The sequence below is a fragment of the Leptosomus discolor genome, chromosome Z (genome assembly GCF_034619465.1).
Source record: "Leptosomus discolor isolate bLepDis1 chromosome Z, bLepDis1.hap2, whole genome shotgun sequence".
Lineage (NCBI taxonomy): Eukaryota > Metazoa > Chordata > Aves > Leptosomiformes > Leptosomidae > Leptosomus > Leptosomus discolor.
In genome coordinates, this window is record NC_141419.1 from 48,758,467 (window position 1) to 48,780,654 (window position 22,188).

At 40.6% G+C, this 22,188-nt stretch overlaps 1 protein-coding gene across 2 annotated transcripts; it reads right to left on the reverse strand.

Moving 5' to 3' along the window:
* Positions 1 to 3,079: 3,079 nt before the first annotated feature.
* On the reverse strand, positions 3,080 to 19,667 carry FKTN (fukutin). 2 transcript variants are annotated; one of them, XM_086479228.1, is made up of 9 exons: positions 19,563 to 19,667; positions 18,217 to 18,276; positions 15,170 to 15,373; positions 13,236 to 13,513; positions 11,656 to 11,788; positions 9,957 to 10,086; positions 8,665 to 8,798; positions 7,603 to 7,730; positions 3,080 to 3,643 (listed from the first exon to the last, which is right to left on the reverse strand). In XM_086479228.1, the coding sequence occupies exons 1-9, from the start codon at positions 19,665 to 19,667 to the stop codon at positions 3,430 to 3,432; spliced, it is 1,386 nt and encodes a 461-aa protein (XP_086335354.1). In that variant the 3' UTR covers positions 3,080 to 3,429. The 2 variants fall into 2 exon arrangements, with proteins under 2 accessions (XP_086335354.1, XP_086335356.1); XM_086479230.1 differs by having other exon boundaries at positions 3,585 to 3,650; positions 7,579 to 7,730.
* Positions 19,668 to 22,188: the final 2,521 nt, after the last annotated feature.

The following is a 22,188-nucleotide window of genomic DNA, read 5'->3' on the forward strand; positions in this document are numbered from 1 at the left end:
TTCAGGACTCCTGTCTGTATCATTACAGTTTTGTCTACCTTCTATTTCCAACTTTAAAAGAAGATACACAGGCCCTTCTACCAGAAGATCCCTTCCAGACATATCAAAAGCATCATCATCTCCCTCAGACACTCACTGTCTTCCATGGCCACACATTGTCTGTTCTGTGTGGGAATTACAAGATTGTTCTACAGCCTCAGTTCAGCTTGGATGTACCCTTCAGAAGAGCTGCATTGCACTTTTGTTGTAAAGGATCACATTTTTCAAGTGTTCAAGATGCTGTGGCTTCCCATCATTTCCATAGTGGGGTGGCGATTCACCATCACTTCCAGTATGAGCTTTACTATCTGATTCTAGAAATATAACCTTTCTTAAGCTCACATACAAATGAAAATTCCAGTTTCCGTTTTGTAAAAGCAGAAAGTTACTGAAAACTGCTATGGAGTCATGGAAAATAGGAACTCCCTCCAGCTGGAAGACAAGATTAACCACAGTCAATCCTTAACTACAGTCAGTCTTAGCTGACATTTGTCTGATGTGTTCTCAGAGACAGCCAAAGTCAGAGGCTTCACACATTTCCACATGTAAATTACTCAGTTATTCTACACAGGCAACCTCAGTCTGCATTCCTCCCATTTACTTCTATTTCCTACCAATCATGGAAAGGGAGTACATACATCCCTTCCTTTTTTTACCATCTCTTGTGGCTTTCAAAAATGCCTCTTTATGGTCCCTTCTCTTCAGGCAATCCTAACTCTTTAATCTTTCCTTGCAGTTATTCCAGAGCTTTGAACATCTTGCCCATGGGCATTCCTTGGATAAGCTCTGCTACCTTTAACAGTTACACATATGTAACATCTTTGTTAGCTACACGAAAGTCCAGGTACTTTGCACATTGTTGCTTAAGACCTTAAACACACACCATTAAAGGGAATTTAGATATTGCTTCCTTTCCAGAGCACTTTCAAAATGAAGGTAGTTAGGAAGGTAACACTGAATCCACTTCAGATGAGGCAATTCAGGAGAACTTAACAGAAAACAAATGCCTAAACCTGGTTTTACCATGGGGAATGATAAGGCTTCAGGCTCATGGTGTGCCTTCAAACAGCACTGGTCCTACAATGCTTACTCCGCTCCTTGGGACACAATCCTACAAGCAGGAAATCTGCAGTCAGGGCACTGCACAAAGCATGACAGGAGACATGCAGTTCAAATTTTTTCTCTGTGTGTTATGTCATGGTAATGGCAATGAAGTGTGTTAAATGCTGCCCAAGATGACAGAACAAAGGATGAACCAACACCTTGAGTCAAATTAGACTTTCCTTCTTTTAATCAGTGTTAAATATAAACTTGTATCTTCTGAAAATAAAATATTTTAACCTGAAGAATAACTTACAGGTAAAATCAACTATTTAAGACATCATCCCTTGCATGGATATGCATTTTTTTCCATTAGTCATTCCATCTACAAATACAAAGTCAAAAATTTGACATGGTTATTATTTTCTGATAGTACCTTTTCTTTCACTCTTAAACATCTATCACATTCAAAAAACTTACAGGCTTATTGTACATTATTAAACAAGTTCACGACACAGAGTTCTGAACACAAAAACATAAGGGCATTGGCTTTTTCATTTTAAGGAAAAAATATAAAAAATTCTACCTGAGAAATTATCCCTTATGACGTAATGTTTACTTTACTGAGTAAATGGCATCAGCAGGATTTTCTATCTCTCTCTTCTTAATTAGGCAAAGCTAGCACAGTTACCATACCAACTGAAGAGCCAGCCTGACAAGTTATTGCCAGAAGGTGAGTAATTTACTCCAGTGCTTGAGGGGCAGGACACCACTTTAACTGAGAGGATTGGCAAGAAAAAGCATGCAGCAACACTCCAGGACAAAAACATACCAGAGTGTACCTGGAATGACACAGTAGTAAAACTGCCACATGGCAGTGGCTATTTCATCTCTCCGGAACTGTACACAGTTGAATACACAGCCAAAAACTACAGATCAACAGAATGCAAACCACAGACTCAACCTACCTCTGTCCAGTGGAAGGTGGAAAAGCTGTCACCCCTAGATAGTCTTTCTGCTTCAGCAAGGAAAGAATGGATACAGATTTGTTGCAAGTAAACATGAGCTCCATTCAGTACCTTGACACAGGTTCATAAGTACTCCTGAGTCTGTACTGTATATTACAGCTGTAAGTCACTAGCAGCTCTAGTGCCCTTGTCTTCCCTGCACAGCAGGACTGGAACAAACTTGGACACACACACTCATACAGAAGCTATTATCCCTCTCCAAAATACTGAAGAAAGCTTACTTCATTGACCAAAAGCACAAGCAGAAGCAGGAGGAGACGGTTGTCAGGCTTCCACCTTCTTCCCATTCAAAGCCTAAAGTTACACCAATGCTTAACTTGCAATTATGCTACTGCAGATTTGATGGAACAGTTGGTATTTGTACATGCTTCTGCTTACACTTAGAGAAAAGAGCTGTGATTCTCTGAGACCTCTGTTCTGTGAGCCTGTGTTAAACAAAAAGCTATCAATACCCCCATTTCTACCTGTAAGAAAGCAGGCATAGCTACTATTTTCTAAAATCTAGTCCAAAATTTTACATGGAGAACACACTACTTGGGACATCAAAACCAGAATATTTATTTTTTCCATGGGAAAGACATCCCTGCAGCATAAACCTTCATGTTCTTAAAAAAGAGAAATAAAACCCAGATAACATTCCTTGTCATAATTGCATGCAGTGATTAGTTCACAAAAACAACTGTTACTGGAAAATGTCCAATATGGATAGTTTCTTCTTCCAGTCATTTACTATTACACCACTACCGAATACCTCCTACATGTAAAGCTGCTGGGTCACACGGGTTCTGTGTAATAGAAACATTCCACTCCCAGGAGCAACCTGTTGCATATCGCAGGGATATAGCAGTCTCAAATCAAGCACATTTGAGGTACTCATAACTCTGGTGTTTAAAAGCTGAATATGCACAGGATCTCCTCTGAAAAAAGAGGAACTTTCTGTGATTTTTCCATCCCGTCCCTCTCTTGAGAAGTAAACAGTCCCAGAATATTTTGACGATCCCAGGAAAAGTCTAAGCCACCTAGCCCCCATCTACCTTTAAATAGTCAACTGCACATAAGTTTACTGCAACATTTCTTCTCTATTCCCTTTGCACAGCTGTTTTTTCAGCTTCCCTTCTCTTCAGTTGCCTTTAATCTTTTCCTACCTGGAAAATGCATAATGATGGTGACAAAAAAAACCTGTTAAGCAGAAAAAAAGTAAATGTCTCCTTAGGAAACAGATGAGAAGTTATAAAAGGAACAGATCTTGATGTCTTTGGGAAATAGATTACAAACTGCCAGTTTCAAGGATAGCAGGCATGCTCTATTAGCAGTCAGGTGGTCAGTAGATTTGAATGACATCATCCCATTCATCAACAGGCCAGACACCATTGTACTGCACATTGGATGGCGAGCTCTTCCAGTCCCACATCTTCACAGGAATCTTCCAGTCAGGGCCATAGTTGGCTTCAACATACTGAAGGGTTTCACAGGGCACGTGTACCTTCAGTTCCACAAATTCAGTCCAACACAGAGTAAACTTTGGAAAGAGATACCTGTGTCACAACAAAAGAACACAGTCACTGGCAGAAGACTGAAATACATCTCTAAATAAGTTCGTGGAAAAAGCAAGCGAGTGGCCATGTTACATTTATAACAATTTTTTTCTTATTTCATAACTTCCTATCTATGAAATATTATTTACATACTGGACAAGGGTGTTATCAACAGTAACTGGTTAACATTGGCCACATGTTCTTAGGAAGGAGCACTTCTAATTCTTTTGCTGCTTATTCCCGTATCATTCTGCCACCTACAGGAAATCACTTAGTCCCTGTCTCTACTTTTCCACTTACAAACTGGATTTAACAGTCACCTCATTTAGAAGGGTGGCAAGAGGGTGACACAGGTGATTTGGAAGGGGAGCTTTTGATAAATGTAGCATTAAATACTTTATTATGAGTCAGGCCTTTTCTAAAAACAAGTTTTTACCTTTCTTCAATCTTACCAAACAAAGCTTGCAATTCCCCTTCAGTCTCATGTTTAAACATGGTGACAGACTTGGAGCAGCTGCAGAGAATTAAGACACAGCAGCCACCCTGTAGCTTCTGAAACCTTCTCAGCCCATTCAATTTTTAAAAATAATTTGTTCTACCAAATTGACCTTGTTCTGTACCTGTTGTTTTCTGTAGAAGGGCCAACATAAACCCTATCTGTAATTATGCTTACATCAGTGGAAGTTCACAGGTAAATTTCACAGTTTGATCAAAATGACATCCTATAGGAGCACAGAGTCAGAGTCGATGTGTTAAACAAGTAAATACCAAAGCCTAGTAATATTCCAGCAGAGGATCTCTTCTATTTCAGAAGCTGTGAAGTCTTCCACAGAAAAAAGGTGACCTTAAAATTAATTTTCACTTGGACTTTTGAAAAAAGGTTAAAAAGATATATGCATTTGCATGAACTAGAAATCCCATATGTTCCTTTAAGGGTAAAGTTAATTTTATTTCTAAGTTCTGAACGAATGCTCATATCGTATCAGAAAACCACCTTGCTTTTACGCCTTAAATGGAGGGAGAGGAAAAAAGTGATCAGGCACTTTTGGATATACATCCAAGGACTACTCATTAGCTCTAAACTAAACTAAAAAGCAAAAGACATGCCAGCTACCAAAGGGAAAACAAGGTAAACAAACTTTACTAGTGGATCTATAATGATCAAATAGCTATTTAGCTGTTATTAACCCAGAAAATCACTCATCTCTCAGAACTGCAGTGGGTGTGCTTATGCAAAAGCTATGAGCAAACCACTGAAATACTATATTCTCCAGAGAGTGAACTCTGACTAATAACTCTAAGGAGAACAAACGGGTATTTAAAAAAAAACTAATCTGCAAATTAAAAAGTCAGTTGGAAATTTCACCAAAAGAATTACTTAACTGTTATTAAAATCAAATGTTCGCATTCACTGACAAAAAATGCAGCTTTCAGTGATGCTTAACACTACTGGAATCCTTGCTCATCATTTGCTCTTCCAAGTGACTGGGATAAAGCTATGTACTCTTGTACATATGCACTGCTCATCATTTTCTATCCCAATTTTGGTATTACCAGTCTTTGGACAAAAAAGCACTGAAAAGATTCTATGCTTACACAAAGTCCTCCAGAATTAACTCATTTTAAGGATTAAAGCATATAGTATAGATTTGATTCACGTTTTTGTAAATAATTCTCTGCTCAAGAATGCAACTGTCCAGCATTACTTTTGTAAACAAACAGGAGGTCTCAATTGCTGTAACTCCAAGACAAGGAGGATGTACATGCTTGCATGTTTCTGCAATGTTGAGGAAGAGTGCATGAAAACACAAACCATTGACAGACTTCTAAGGTTTAGAAACCAACTCCCCAAGGAAGCAGAGACTAAAGATGACTAACAGAAAAATATTTTAGAGACTAAATGAGAAATACTTTCATACTTTTATTTAGCAAGATGTATAGAAAGTATGCCTGTGCAAATATTTAGCTTTCTGAAGAAAATGAGTTCTACCCTTCATTTTTAAAAACATAAATATCTTGCAATAAGAACTCCCACTCTCATCTGTGACGACCTAGTGGCAATCAGTATCTCTTCTGATACCACATAAACAGCTGGTGAGATTCCTTTAAAATTGTTCAAGTGGATTTAGGATTCAGCATGATCAAGCAATCACTTCTTTTTCGACTGACACTTTACCTTCCCCCAAAATTTTGAAAGGGCTGAAGACTAAGCAAAATTGATGGTCATGCTGGTGTTGCAGGCATTCAGATCAAGCACGCTAAATCATGACATCTTACAGCTAAAAAGCTGCGATCTTCTTTTCTCTTTCTGAGAAGGTATTTGGAATAATACATATCTGGAATTATTTGGCTAAGCATTCTGATCCACCATGTTCTGCAGGGCTCAGGGCCTTTTTAATGGTAAATAAGCAGTTTTCTTGCTTCTTTTCTGTATGGATTGAGTACAGTAAACTATGCCTAAGAAACACGAGTTCAGAATTAATAGGCTTCTTTACGCTACTATGTCTAAGCAAGTTAGTTCTTCTTGAACTAGAAAGACACATTTGTAAACTTTGAAAAGAATTACCACCATAAATAAATTCTATGCTACAAGAACAGGAAAGTGGTTTATGAAAGCTGGAGTTCCAAAACAGCTGTAATATCCTAGGACACAGGAGCTGGAGCATAGTACAGGTTCACTCACATCTGCCTTCTATTTGCATTCGTTGGACCAGTCATATCAAAGGGGGAAAAAAAACAGCTCTCAAGTACCCAAGGTCTGATGCTACAATGGAATTTTGAAAAAGCATATCAACTCCACTGGCGTGAAAAAAGCTATTGCAACTTAGCTCAAAGAAAAGGGAAGAAATTTATTGGTCAGTCTCCTCCACAGAATGCATCACACAAAATCCTCCAAAATCCTGCATGGAAAAACAGACATTAAGCCTGCTTTGGAAAACTATGAAATTGTTGCTGTATTCTAAATACTCTGCAACATAGCACATTTTCTGTAGGAATATCCCAAGAGCTCTTCCCGTAGTCTATTTGTAAGTGTGCCTTTTGACTCTGGTCATCAAAATATCTTCCACAATCTTTGTTTATCATTTCAGAACAAAGATAACTAAGACAAGGACTCAGACATTATTACCCTCTAGATGACAGTGTTCACTAAGTTCCCATTGCTAAACATAAGCAAATACAGTTCTGGCAAAATACAAAAGAATATGAATTCCTACAGAATTCAACAAGGTTTTCAACTAGTCTACAACCGTCTCTTTCTGAGTTAAGGTGGGTGATGGAAAGAAATAAATTTAATTATCAAAACCTATATTCAGTTTGCTAAGCAGATTACGAGGCTGTTGTACTTATTTGCTAATCTAATACTGAAAGGCATGAAGCAAATGTGGGATCGTACTCAAAATTCCACTTTCAGAACATGAACGAGAACCAAGTCTGCAGGATTCACCTGTGTTGCTGTCACAGCATTACAGCAAACAAAGTATTCCAAATCATTACTACAAGATCCAAAACTATGGAGGTTACTTTGCAAGGACAGTTGAGACTCTCTGCTATAACACTCCACCATCAAGACAGACGCCTAAGGATTCATATTTTACTGCAAAATTAGTTTGTGCAACAAACACAGTTTTACAGTCTTCTTTCGCATCTTAGCTGTCTATTTAACTCAGAGCTTGTCACAGTCCAGATAAGATCTGCTTGATATATAACATGCCGGCATTGCTTTCAATTTCACAAGAGAATTGACATTTGACAAGCCCAGCACCTCTCTAATAAGGTATAACACTGTTCTCTTTCTACTTCTCTGGTCTCGAAGTGCAAACTCTCTGCTGATTCTTCTCTAATAACTGTCTTTCCCACAAAGAGCACAGACTTTGCCAGGCAACGACACACACAATGCCAACACTAAGCACTAACTTGTTCAATTCCTTTCCTATCAGAGGTACAAATCCAGTTCATACTTAAATTTCTTGCCCGATTTAGCCTGAGTTCCTCCATTCCATATGTGGTCATCCTCTTCATAGAAGAAAAAAATATCAAGTTTCACATCATGTTCTCCCTGGAAAGAGAGTTCCAAGCTGTCTTCTACCTGCAAGACAAAAATACACACTGTATATATTCATAAAAATAAAAGGCTACTAATGTCAGCATGTTTCAGAAAACAAGTTTATCTTGGTGAGGTATGGAGAGTGACTCCTATCCTAACTGAAGAAAATACACTGCACTCTGCAATTTCTTTCTTTTTTTTTTTTTTTTTTTTTCTGGATGCCTTGCGAACATTGGAAATTTTCTGCACCTCAGTAGGACTACCTTCTCTTTCCTCCCTTTAGCCCCAAAAACTTCAACAGGATTTCCTTGTCCTCTGCCACTAGCAAAATCATCTCTGGGAATAAACATGTGATTAGTAGGTGTCTTCATCTGACACACTTCCTCTGTGATAAAACATGCACTAGCCATCAGTAATGATATGTCACTTGAACTGTGGCTGAACCTTCATGTTCCTGTAATTCTGCTTTTCTTTACTGTTCTGCAGCCTACACTCTGAAAAAGCTAGAAAAAATGCACATAAGCTAGTAATGAACAAGCCCAGTGCCCACCTCAAGCCAGCTTTTGCTTTCTGCTAGTTTTACATACAGGGCTACAGATAATCTCAGAGCCATCACCAAGCCTCCTGTATGATGAGGCCCATCCAATCTCAAAAACTAAATTCTACCTTTATTCTTAAGTTTCGCTGACACCACTGACACAATTAGACCCCTTTAAAACTCACTAAAAACTTTTTCTGAGGGGGAATTCAAATTCCCTAAACAGGGCTGAAGCTATGCAGAAGGGTATTTTCTCACACACCGTAAAAGAGAACACAGAAAAACCAACAAGATAATATGTTTAGTTAAAACCTTAACAAGTAAATGTCTGCTGAGGAGATTTCAGATACCCACTTCTACGTAAGTGATCTGCAGCTGTACTCAAACTTACGAGCCTACAGAAAGACACACGAAGCAAATTGTTCATTATCTACATACCTTGCCAAATTTGTGCTTCAGTGGTAACCCTGCTTTCTGAAAGGCTGGAATGATATCTGCTTTGTAGTCCCTTATAAAGATTCCCAAATCCACATCTTTGCTGTGAGGAATAACATTGCACTGTCTATACCAGCCTGAGGGGGGAAAAACAAAACAAAACAAAACAAAACAAACTAGTTAATTCAGGAACATGAGAAAAATATCACTAGAACAAAAGCAACATAAAAATGAACTGCCATAAGGCCACCAGGCAGAGATCTTTGAACGAGACCATAAACAAGACCTCTGCCTTTCTCTGGTATGAAATGAACCACATTGAAGATGACAAATATTACTGCCAGCTCTTCCTTCCAGAAAGCCAAGAATAAGAGAGAAAACAGTAACTCTCTCTTTCAAAGATAAAATATCTTCAGTTTTCGAAGGTAAATGTCTTTAAAGAAAAAAGATTCTTTATCTGGGCCCAAAACTAAACAGCAATGAACAGTTACAGGGCTACAGCTGTGCTTTTAATTTGAAACTATTATTTCAAATAGTATCTGAGATGTTAATCATCTTTCAATCACCATTGCAAAACAATAAGACAAGACATGGGACATCCTTTTGTCTGTTTCATTAAAGCAGCTTTTATTAACTGTTCATTCAGAAAATTATATTCCCTAGGACTAAAGAAATACCAGTCAAATGTGCATCCACACACACGAGTTTTCACAACCTACTTCAATAATAAAATAATCTTCATCAGTAATAAGATACTACTTCCATCTTCCACAGAATTGAAACCTTGCAGTACCTACTCTAATAGGCTGACATTTTCTTAAAAGAATGTGGTTTTAAATAAATAAATAAATAAATAAATAAATGTAAACTATATTGTAAGAATCAGCTATAAGCACCAAATTGCACGGGGAAAAAAAAAAAAAATCAGGTGAGAGTCTGCATGGATGGTAGAAATATGCACCCATCACTGTGTTTTCCAACTAGCCTTTCAGTAAACTCCAAGACATATAATTTAGGGAACTGCTGATTACTTTCTAAGCAGTGATCAACACAACAGATAATTGCTAGCAACATTAAATGCCTCACCGGAAATTTGCTTAGCACCTCCAAGGCTCTGGTCTCTAAAGAAAAAAGCATTTTTTCAGGAGCAAAAAGCCTATTTCAATAGAGCTCATGCCACATGTTACCCTTCAACCTGGTACATTTATCTTCAGCTGACATCACAAGCAATAGCAGATGAAATGTTTAAAATTTCAGATGAGATTTAAAAATGCAACATAACACAAATGTTTTACCAAGGCATGTTCCACTGCTCAGCCAGAACTTTACTCCTAACTTATTCAGTGTCAGGGCAGCCAGATGGAGCAAGGATTTTGCTTTCTTTCTGAACTCCACTGCATCAAGAGAGGCATCGTCAGGATACAGCTGGAAGGCAAAGGAAGAATAAGTAAGCTACTGTCAGAAAGCAAACTTGTCCTTTCATTTTTCAGTGTCCTAAGAAAAAAATGGCCTTTAGAAATTTACCTAATTTACCTAACACTGTTTTCACATATACAGCTCAGTTTGAGAACATGCACTAGAATGACAAGTTAAAATTTGATCTCTGAAACATCAACCTTCAGTTTTTCCAAACTAGCAGAATGTAAAGTCACAGTAAAATAGAACAAGAATATATGTATTAGACAGTGATTCTCAGCACTCGGTAACAACACATAAAAACACTAAGTCAGCACACGCTGAGGTCAACACCCTTCCAGGCAGGGGAAGGCAGGGACAGAACCAGAAGCACTTCCAGCACATGAGTTTATTTGTCGCCACCACGTGTTACAGCTGGATGTTGACAACTTCTGCCACAGAGTTGAAACAATGCGAACAGAAAGTCAAGCCCATCTTCCAGCTACAGCTGTGGCAAGGTCTTCTGTTAATGTAAAGCCAAAACCAACACAGCAGCCTGGGCACACATTACCAAATTAAACACAGGAACTCAGCTTCACGACTGATTTCTTTAAGAGCTCTTGGGCAACAAATGGTTGAAATGAATACTTATTTTCAAAACAGATGCCACCTGCTTATTTCAATATTATAGCTCCAGCAAAGTTCAATATACCTTCTGAGGCACATATTCTCTGCCTGCGGTGATTACTGCCTGGAGGCTTTAGAGCTCAAGTGGAGCATTCTTACAATCTCTGTCCTTTACAGGTGAAGTGACAACACACATGTTCCCTTGGGTATTGTAGCCCTCCTGCTACACATACGGTGAGCTACGGCCTACTAGGCTGAAAAAGGATAGTCTTCCCTTCTCCAAGAAGTCCCTTCCCCAAGACCTCAAATGTCTGAAGAATGGAACCTCTAGTGTCCTCTTTTTATCCCCTTCCACGAAATCAGAGATGGCTCAAATTCTGACTCCATAGTCTTAGCTGTAGTAACTCATGACCACTTTATATCTTGGTCCTTTTCAAGTTAGGACAAAATGCTCCCCATACTGCAGCAGAAAGTGTTCTACTAGCCGCTACAGCAGGTAGCAATGTTCTAAAAATAATGCTTTAAATAGTGGTGGAAACATTAGCTTTCATTGTCAAAAAGCAACGAAATCAAGACATTTCAGAATGAATATACCCGATCAAATAAACCAAGCTAGGAACGTGGAAATGCAGCGCATGATTCAAAAGAATACAAAATGAAATATTACTTAGAACTTTGAAAATTGCTATTCAGAAACAATTTCAACCACAAAGATACACAAGATCTTAGTCTTATTTACATGAAATCTATTTAACAGTAACAATGTGTAAGAACGATGGAGGTGTTGATTACCTCTTTTGAGTTCCGTTACCACTTGCTAAACTCTGTGGATTGAGTTGCGGAGGCTGTTATTTAGCTTTATGCATGCGAACAGTCCCATCTAGGTAAGAAATACTGAACTGGTTGTAGGTTTGGGTCAATCAGTGAAAACATACATTACATCTCAGAGACACTACCTGGATTACCACTAACCTGAAAGAAAGCTCGAGCTTCTCTGTACCTACATTCAAGAAATCTAGAGTGTGACATCTCCTCTAGAAAACTGGATGGATTTTTTGGAATTTGAACTTTTAAGTCATCAATGGAAACAAGCAGAAGTTCTGGCCTGCAGGGTAAGAAAGATGATACATTACCCCATTTAACTCCTTTACAAACCACTTTTTCCTCTAGCTCAGGTTAAAACCTTAATGCATACTACTGTCAGTGATTCCTCTGTCCAAATACACCCAAAACTGATTATAAAAGAGCAACAAGAGCTTCAACAAATTCCCCAGACATGTCAAAATTTTGTTTAAAAAGAAACTCTATGCGTATAAGCCCACAGTTAGTTTGTCAGATCACCAACTCCTTTACGGTCTCATGACTTGCACTGAATTTGTTCAGAGCTGTTGTTCAGTGTATTTGAAAATTCAGGCTATTTATTTAATTATCTAAGTATGGGATGCACTTAAGAACCAAATTTTACCCTGTACTTTGAGGCTATTTGCATTTAAAATGTAAAAACTGTTCAGCCTTCACAATGAATGATATGTGGTATTTAACAGCTTACACAGTCGACTTCAAATGTTTAGGCTCATAACCGGTACAGATTCCATGCTTTAAAAGGAAAAAAGAATGGTGTCAATTTTAAGGAAAAAAAGTTAAACAGATTTATTTTGACCTGTGAATGTTTGGCTGGTTTTCTCTGATTTACGGCATATGCACTTACCGTACAGGAACACTGTTCTCAAAGCCTAGTGGTATGTACTTGGCTTCAAAAATAGTGATAAGATTTGCTACGATCTGTGTTTCCTGAAATAACTGCAGGAAAATGCAGACATTTACAGTAACTTTACCAATGTAATGCAAAGTTTAAGCATAAGACTATGGACAAATAATACCACCAATTTAAACATTTAAGAAAGAAATTAGTCCCCTCAGCATGTTAAGAGCATGGGTTAGAGGCAATGGTTGGCACATGTCTTTGTGGTACAACCGTCACCTGTCTTTATTCATGTTATTTAACATTGATTATTTGGACTGTTACTGAATGGATTTCTCCCCTTTTCATTTAATGTTCCATATCAGTGAATTCTACTTTTGGATTCATATCATTATAGAAAGAACATCAAATATCTATCAGCTAATACTAAATCTCTTGCCACTTCTACTTTACCCCTGTGTTGATAGCACAGATGGCTATCAACAGATTTCAAACTTTTAAATACGTTAATGGTAAACCACTGACTCTAGCAGAAGATCCTCTGGTACATTCAACCTCAGTCATGACTTCTTTGACTTCTCTCATCTTTCTGCCCACTTTGACCTGACTACGCAGCAACTTCCTCTAAAATGTAATTCTTAATTTATGAAAGGTGGGAAGCTCTTGTCTTCAGGTAAACAGAACTGGATATACCTTCATACCTTAAATTACCTGCACTTTGGGGACTGAACTGTACATAAGCTAAGTTTTACAACCTGACCTCAGGAAAGAGAGTAATTTTATATACAGGAGAAAGAAGTTATTTTGGAGGTGCCATTATGGCTTTTTCCCTCCTCTGTTTTGAACCCACTTTTCATATGCTCCAGGGTAGCGACCAAAGTAGAGTTTCCGGAAAGGCACGAACTTTCTGTCCATATGTTGCTTGAGTCTCAGAGGACCATGCCAGAGATAATTACCACTCCTCTCATAGAAGACCACCAGGTGAATGGCATGAGATGCCAGCTTAAATATGTAGTGCAAAGGAATTTCAATCCCAGACAGGTCATCCATCCCATCCAAGCGGGGGTCCTTGTTTATAATCTTGAGCCATTGGAACCCCATTTTCTCAGCAGTTCTAAAAAAGCCCACCTAAAAATGAGAGAGGGAGAGACAGAAAGAGAGAGAAAGAAAGAAGTTAAAGATTAAAGAAATCAAAATTAAATGCTAAATGTTTATTATTAACTGACACTATTCCCTATTTTCATTTTCTAATCAAACTACTCAAAAATTTCTAAGACCCTAAAGATCAGCAGTCACAAGCAATTTCAACCACTGCAGTTCCTTGTCATAAATTTTGTCCCCCTAACTATTCATTAAAACAACAAATAAATGTTGCAAGCCACGTTTGGACTGAGTTTGCTCCTTGCCATCGCACCCTTCTCTGCATCCTCAAACTGTTCTCTAAAGTTATTCTTGTGCTGAACCTCATGTTCCTAAGTCCTTGAATAATGGTACCGCTAATACATATTTATTGTATAGTGTATAATACTAATACATATTTATAGTATATAGTGTACTAATACACTAATAAATATTTGTCTAAATCTCACCAAAGAACAAATGTTGCACTAGATAACAGGGTTTCATATTTCCATAGAGAAACAGAATGAAATTCTGGCTGATAAGAAAAGAACCAATCAGCACCTGAAGGCCCTTTCAATTTCCCCCTGTTGAACTGTTTTATATTATCAATGAGCCACAAAGGAATGGGGACATGGATTTACCTTGGTGTGCTGCCACACAACCTTATTCTCAGTTTCTTTAATTCCTTTACAGCTATGGGTAAAACAACAGCCTGATCAGACCCAGAGTGCCACCACCCTGCACTTGAGTGGTATGCTTTCAGTAAAATAGTCACAGACCATTTTAATGTCTCCTGCTTTTGGGGAAAATAAAAAGAAAAAAGAAAAGAGAAAGGGGGGGGAGAGAGGGAGGGGGGAGAGAGGGAGGGAGGGGGGGGAAGAGAGGAGGGGGGGGAAGAGAGGGGGGGGGAAGAGAGGAGGGGGGGGAGAGAGGAGGGGGGGGAAGAGAGGAGGGGGGGGAAGAGAGGAGGGGGGGGAAGAGAGGAGGGGGGGGCGGGGAGATAAAAGAAAGAGGAAAAAAAGCTGTTTGTCAGTGGTATCTTCAGTCTGTATCAATTAATTAATACATATTTCCAGATGACACTTAATTGATGAAATAATCTTGGATTCCATTTTGTCCTTCATCACATGCTACTTAACACATCGATTTAAGAAACTCAGAACACCAAAGAAAAGCAGATATACCAATACACAAAAATAAAATAGTGTTAAGAACAAGGATGTACTAAAAGAAACGTAAACCAGCAGACTATGATAACCTTTCCAGCCTCCTCACATCAATACCTGCATTTCCTCCTTGACAAATACCAAACTTTAGATTTATTATAGCTGTACCCATATTACAAGCTTAAGGTTTTCCTTCTTCCTTTCTAACAGACCACTTTCTTTTTGGCATGGCCTCTTACTACAAGTGTTTATGAATATTGCAGACAGCTCCCTAACAGTTTTAGTTATCTTTAAATGACCCTTAACACATCCAGGCCAGTGCCTGGATACCTTTTACTTTTAAAAAAAAAATGCTTCCTCTACCAATACCTTTACAAGATTTCCACATGACAAATTCAGAGGCCTTAATACAAACATGAAAGCATTATGTCACAAAATCATAGAACAGTTGAACACATTACAACACACAAATGTCAACTGAAGGAAGGGCACCTACTTCATGTTTCCATGTTTTGTCCAGTAGTGCAAATGTAGTAAAGTCTCTTGGAGCACAAAAATACTTGCATTCTGGACTAGAGCCATCAGAAGAACTTCTGATCTGTTCAATGTCCTTATCCACCAGTCCCAGAATCAAAGGATCGATCAAATACACTGGTATATTGTGCCTGGATATTAAGCCTAGGAACTTCCTAACCACGTGCTGTTTGGCAGAGGATAAAATGTTAAGTCAGAAACACAGTCTTTAAGTGTACAAAGGTTAATACATTAAAACTCTTTGACAGAAGGGGAAAAAAGAAACCCCACTAACAGAAAGAAATCTTATCTCCCAATACATTTTCTCAGTGTGTACTTTATTTCCATTAAAAATTATGGAAACAGAAATTTTCTCTTTCAGAAGAACAGGCTGCTCTCAGGCTTTCCAGGCCTCTAAGACTAGAGTAAAAACCTTTCAGCTTCAATTAGAACTCTCTACAAGTTAAAGCACTCTTAAGTCTAGACTGCAAGACTTGAGAACAGACTCTGGGCTAAACTCTAGATTCTTTCCAGCTCTAGATTGAGTTGAAAAGCACTTGAATAAATCAGAGATTATAGGATGAGATGTGATGCATGTTTGGGTGCTTAGGGAGCTGGCTGATGTCATTCCGAGGCTGCTCTGCAACATCTTGAAAGGCCATGGAGGTCGTGAGCTGTTCCTCAAGTCTGAGAAAAGGCAAAACTCATGCCATCTTCAAAAAGGAGGATCTAGGTAACTCTCGTCACCTTAATCACAGTCCCCAAGAAGCTTCTAGAGCAAAAGTCACATTCAAGTCCCCTGGAAATTCGCATGCAAGCACATGAAGGACAAGCATGTGACTGTGAAAGCCAGCCAAAGGTAAACTGCATGTAATCACACCGACTGCCTTTGAAGAAGTCTGTGGGCAAGGTGAGAGCAATGGACACTCTTCATACCTTGACTTCAGCATGTCTTTTGACCCACTCCCAAACCTCAGGCATGATGCCTGCTGTACATGAAGGGTGATTCAGTGAGAAGGTAGGAAATGAGTCTTTGGATACTAGTGTAACCAGGGCACTCAACCATGGCAACATTGCATAAGGGGTTAAAAGCTGTAGCAAGAAGGTCCTGTGCCTGATGAGAGGATTTATTAACTTCTCTGTGGAGAATTTTAATCGAGTACATTTAAATGTCCATGGCACACAGAAGCCATTTACAAGAGTGATAGCCACTCTGCTATTAAAAATGTAGCTGATATATTTAACTGTAAAAGCTAAGTTTAATGACTTAAAGTACTTTTTCTAATCAGAAAAAAAAAAAAGCCTGCTTAGAACAGCACTGACAAGCTTTACGTCTGTTACATTTCAAGGTTTCTAGAAGAAGTGTGATAAGGGAAAACAATGGCCTACTGCCCAAGCTACCTGCCCAGCAAACTGACCCTGGCTTTCTAACTGAAGCTCTAACCTTCCTCCTGTCCAGCTGCTGAGTTTGTTCAATTAGGCTCCACAGGCCAACTTCCAATTCCGGCACAGGGCTTTGGCTTCAGAGAGAAGTAAAAATGCGAAGACAGAATGTGGATCAACAAACAGAATTTAGGCAGCAGCATGACATGTGCTGTACAGGCAGAAGCAAGGCCACTCTGTTAGTGATCTCAGCTATATGGAGCTAAAAGTCAAGTGATGTGCTAGCATTATTTCTGTAACTAAAACTAGCAGATCTGACTGATGAACAGGAAGGAAATTGGTGCAAAATAATCTGCTTACACACACATCCCCCCCCCCATCACTTCTCCAGGGAAACAGATGCCTCTATTTTAAAATAATTGGTAGAAAGAGATGGCAATGATGTCAGGCCGCTAAGGGTAGCACACTTGAACACAGCATTTGGGACTCATCACGCAGGGACTCTGAAGAAAGCTTAGAGTGCAACAGGTTCCTGGCAGGATCATGGAGTGTTCTGCTTTGTTACTAATGATCTCGTAAGGTGAAGTTAAAGCTTAGTAAGAACTCGGTCCACAGGCTGACAGACTGGAAGCTCAGTGTGATCATGTCACCTAACACCTAGTAGGTAGTTCCAAGGGGTGCCACCTCCAAGAATAGTGAGACATTCCTGGTGAGAGCAAGCAATCCACAGAGCAGTTGGTTTGGATCACTCCCAACAACAGCTCTTAACCAGAGCGCCTTTCCTCTCGCTCAGCAGAAACAAGGCATTTAAATGGCTATTTTGCTAACTAGCAACATTAGCATATCGCATCCAAAGCAAAACAGCCAGCTCCCAGCACATCGTTCTCCTTAACCATCAATGCTGTTTTTCCACTGGGATATCTGTTAACAAAAGACTTCTGTAAAAGTGTTTCCAAACAAATGCTAACTACAAATACCATAACTGAGCTTCCGATTTCCTGAGGCCAACATGACGTTTTGGCTGCACTCAATCCTGCAAACCTTAAGCAAGACACAACAAAAAGTGTCCCCATTTCAAGTATCTAACGGCACTCCTAACACTTCTCCTGAACACGAATACAGCAACCGGTGAATGCTGAAATGTAACACTTCTCCTGATTGTGAAGAGCTTTATGACTCAGCATAAGCAAGTAACAGAAAATGTTGAGCAGCAGGTTAAACAAGTGGAGCAAGCAAAAGGGTATTCAGTGACCTGAGACCTGCAGCCAACTTTTTTACCATGCTACTGACTATCAGATAAGCTGCATGTCAAATAACCAATCTTTCCAATACTCATTTTGCAAGAACACAAAAGCCTGGATCAAAACTTCTGTATCAGAAAGAGTGAGTTTTGCTTCTTAAAACAGTAACAACACCGCTACCCACCGAACAGGCAAAAGCTGCTAAGCTGTAACCGTTTCTCAATTTCATTTTAAACTGATGTTTTGAAACACTTTGTAACCATACTTACTGAAGAAAGTATCCCTTAGTCCTTAATACTACAAAATCGCCGGTGAAGAGCGAACAGAATTGGACTCTTAAGTTTGCAATTCGGTGTGAGTTCTCTGAGACTTGCAAAAGACCTGTATGAACCAATGTTGTACATACCCATCTAGCGCTGTCTTGGCCCGACTGGCTTCCTCTGACTTTGGAAAAAACTGCTCCATTCTACCAAAACCAAAGGGGGGGGGGGGGGGGGGGGGAGAAAAGGAACAAAAATGTAAATTCAGTTAAATCCCTGCTTAGAATTTTTTAGCAGGACATTTAGGGGCATTTATCCAGTTAGCGCAACTACAGTACTGAATGTGAAATCACAAACAACTGCTCTGGCTTAGTGTATTTAGAAGGACAACACAAGCCTTGGAGACTTCCAGACGTGCAAGGATCGTATGATCAGGCCTCATGCGTCTAAGTCAATATGCCAGCAAATGTAAAATAGGAAGATGACAAACACAAACACTGTTAGGCAAATACCACTGGGGGAATGACAGCAGGACTATGCCTCAGTCTTTCCAGATGTAATTCTAGAGAACTGAATTTGAAAGAGAGTATACTCATATGATAAAGCCAAGGCGGTTAGTGGCTCTGCTTTCAGCTTTTCAGAAGTCTGAAGAATTTCTCATTCACAGCCCTGTTATTTACAATCAGAAACTAAAAGAAATAAGTCAAAGGTTGTCGTACCACCTAGCACTAAGCCTGCCTGCATTTCTTAAGAATGTCCTCAACAAAATAAAACAAACTCAGGAAAAATTACACCTATGTGGTTCTTCTGTAAAAATACAATTATTTCCTTTGTTGAACCTGCATTGCAACTGTAAACTATGAAGCCACCAAAAAAAAGAGTATTTATAGTAACATTTACCTCTTTTTCCATTACAGGAAGTTACACTCAGCTAAACATTCCATGGGTGGTATAAAAGCACGATTTAATCTAGAATCCCTAGAAAATTGTGAACACTGAATCGCAAAGCACTAAGACAACTGCAGAAAAAAGCTGTGTTTTCTTTTAAAAACACCACTGTCGAAAAACATGCAACCAATAAATGCTGCTTCCCTTGTTTCCTTAGAAAAGCCCTAAGATAGTGTCTGGTTCGACTTCACTTTCAATAAAACTCACTTAAAAACAAGAGTGGGAAGGCTGTGAAGATTGACAGCCTTGGTGGCTCAAACCTGCAGCTGAGAACAGCAAACGGCACCCCATTTTAGAATTAATGGGATCCCTCTGGCTGACGTAATGACTTGAATGTCAGTCTGACAACTAAAATCTGGTTGTACCCCTGCCACCAGAAACTTACTCGGGCTACCTACCCGCTTCATTCAATACTACAGGAATCGCTAGCCATGTAAGGGAAGTTTGGGGGCGGCACTAATGCTGCTAAAGGACTCTGCAGAGAGCAGGCACTACACTGGGCTATTCCACAAGCGCAAGCCTGTGCAGGACAGTTCTCTCTTACCTTCTGCGATAGGTAGAACTTGTAATAGTATAGCTGGAAGAGGAGGAAAACCAGGCTGGTCAGAGAAAGGAGCGCCAGGACCACGTTCTTATTGATTTTCTGCATTAGTGTTCGGGGCGCTCTCGGTCACCGCCTGGAAGCAGCGCGGCGCCGCTCATCTCCTCCGCCTTCCCGGCTCCTCCCTGCGCTCCGGTAGAGGAGATCGGGGCGCCGCGCAGGCCCCGCTGCCAGCCCACCGGCCGCAGCGGCCCACAGCAGCGAGCCCTGCGGACCTGCGGCGGGGGCTCAGCTACGGCGCCCCCAGGCACTGTCACCCGCCCCGCCGCGCCGCGCCCGGCCCTCCCCGCTCCCACCCACCGAGCCCCGGCGGGCTCCGCCAGCCTCTCCGCCCCCACTGCCAGTGCGGCTCCCCGCCGTACAGCACCGCCTGCCGCCGTGCGCGCATGCGCGGCGGGGCCGAGCCCGCCCCGGCGCCGGGGCTGCAGCGGGGTCCCTCCGCGCCTCACCAGGGGCCGGGCCTCAGGCCCGCCGGCGGCGGAGAGGTTATCTGCCGCTCCCCGCCGGGAGACCCGACACCCCGCTACCCACCACCCCCGGCGGCCGAACCCCGCCCCGGAGGAAGACAAAACGAGGCGCGTCAGATTTCACATTTCTGTATTGATACAAAAAGCTCGCATCACACACACAAGTCAAAGACACTGGAGTACGCCGTGGGCTCTAAGGCACCCCTGCCACTCGGCGCGGGCACCGAGAGGCCTCCTCCCTCGGGGTGCTCTCCCCAGGGGCGAGGCGCTGGGAGGGAGGCCCGAGGCACGGCCGGCTGACAGCTGGTAACGCCGCGCCCGCCAGCGTTAGCACGGTCAGGCCTTGGAGGGCGATGTACGGCGGCGGCGCCAGGCAATGGAGGATCACCCGGGCTCGGCCCAGTGCCGCGGCCGTGAGGGAAAGCCGCGCCCGGACCTCCTCCTCCAACAGGGCATTCAGACAGTTCAAGCGAGGCTGAGGGGGGCAACAATCAACACAACTCGTTGTCATTGTCTGCCAAACTGCGTCACGTTCATAACCTGTGATCCTCGTCAGACTAAAATATGGCTAAGTCAGATGTTCTTCCTGAGGGAAACAGGTAGTTTCCCCAGTCTTAATATGAAACGGCAGTAACGTGGGAGAATGCAAGGGAGGAGGAAACAGGATTTGTACATTAGCCTCTACTTTTTCTGCTTCAGAGGACAGCTAAAGAAATAAACCTGTCACCCTCTGCCATCCGTATTTGGTATTTAGACAAGCACCTTTCACCTCCACACTTTTAAAGCATGCTTTCTGAAATTAACATCCCCTGCTGCAGTTCATACAGCTTTCCACAGAAATAATGAAAGCTAGTTTTCTTATGTATTAGAACTCAAGGGAAACTTTCGGTTCCTCACAAGTTATTCAGAAGTTATTTTAATTCTAAAAGACTACCAGTAATCAGTATTTAATTTTTTTTTTTTTTTTTAAAAAAAAGATCCCATTTTCACTGTACAGAAGAAAACTCCTGTCTAGCCCCAAACAGCATCAACTCCAGAGCAGAGAGTCTCGGGGAGTATCAGTCACCAGGGATACACTGTTAACAAAAGGGGAAAACTACAGACCTTCAAAGGGTCTGATCTGCTGCCAAAGAACAACCCCTCCAATGCCTGAAGCGGATTCCACTAGGAAAAAGTAACTTCATAGGCCACATGCATCCCTCTCTAGCTGCAGGTACAAACAGTGCACCAACTGCACAAAATATACCAACATATTGGTACTGGATAGACACTAGCTCAGAAAAAAAGTCTAAAATAAAAATCTAAAGTGCTTAAGGCAATTCTTCATATCCCCATTTACTAAAAAACAATTGGACTAACTGTTAGCAGCAAAAAATTAACATCTGTGTAAACTATTGTATAACAAATTCATCCTTTAAGGGTAAAAAGTCACATGTTAAGTTCATCTAGGACATCAGTTAAACTAAAACTTGCAAGTCACAGTAGGAAATACCTCAAGCTTTCTTCTAACTAACTGTTGAAGAAAAATTACATTTTTACATTGTGCATACCAAATTTACCTTGCAGGTTGCACTACATCTTGCTAAAAATGCTTCGTAATTTAAATGCTCTTATGTAGGGCTGGAGATTACTCATGATTCTTTCTCACTACAGTAACTTACTGTAAACATTCCCTTTCTTTCCAAAAAGGGAAAATTAAATATGAACTGTAGCGAACACCCAAGATCAAGCCGATGACTGGGCAGAGTGAACAGGTACTAGCCTATTTTGATGTGTTTACCACAGACATTCAATAGAACAAACCTCAAACCAAGAAGCATACATCTTAACCCTCCTCTCTCTAAACACCACCAGGGTCCAAGCATGCAAGTCTCACCCCTTCACATACTGCTGAATTCACAGCAGCCGAGCCCCTAAAACTCCCTGTCTGGTGTTCATTGCAGTAAAAAGGAAAGAAATGAGGAAGAAATATTTCCAATTACTACACAGATTGTTTGGATAATAACAACATCTGTAGATAACCCATGGAACAGATTCACTGTTCATTTAAGAACGATGTCACCTTCCAGTATCTTTGTTTCAGGATCCAAACACTAAACTGC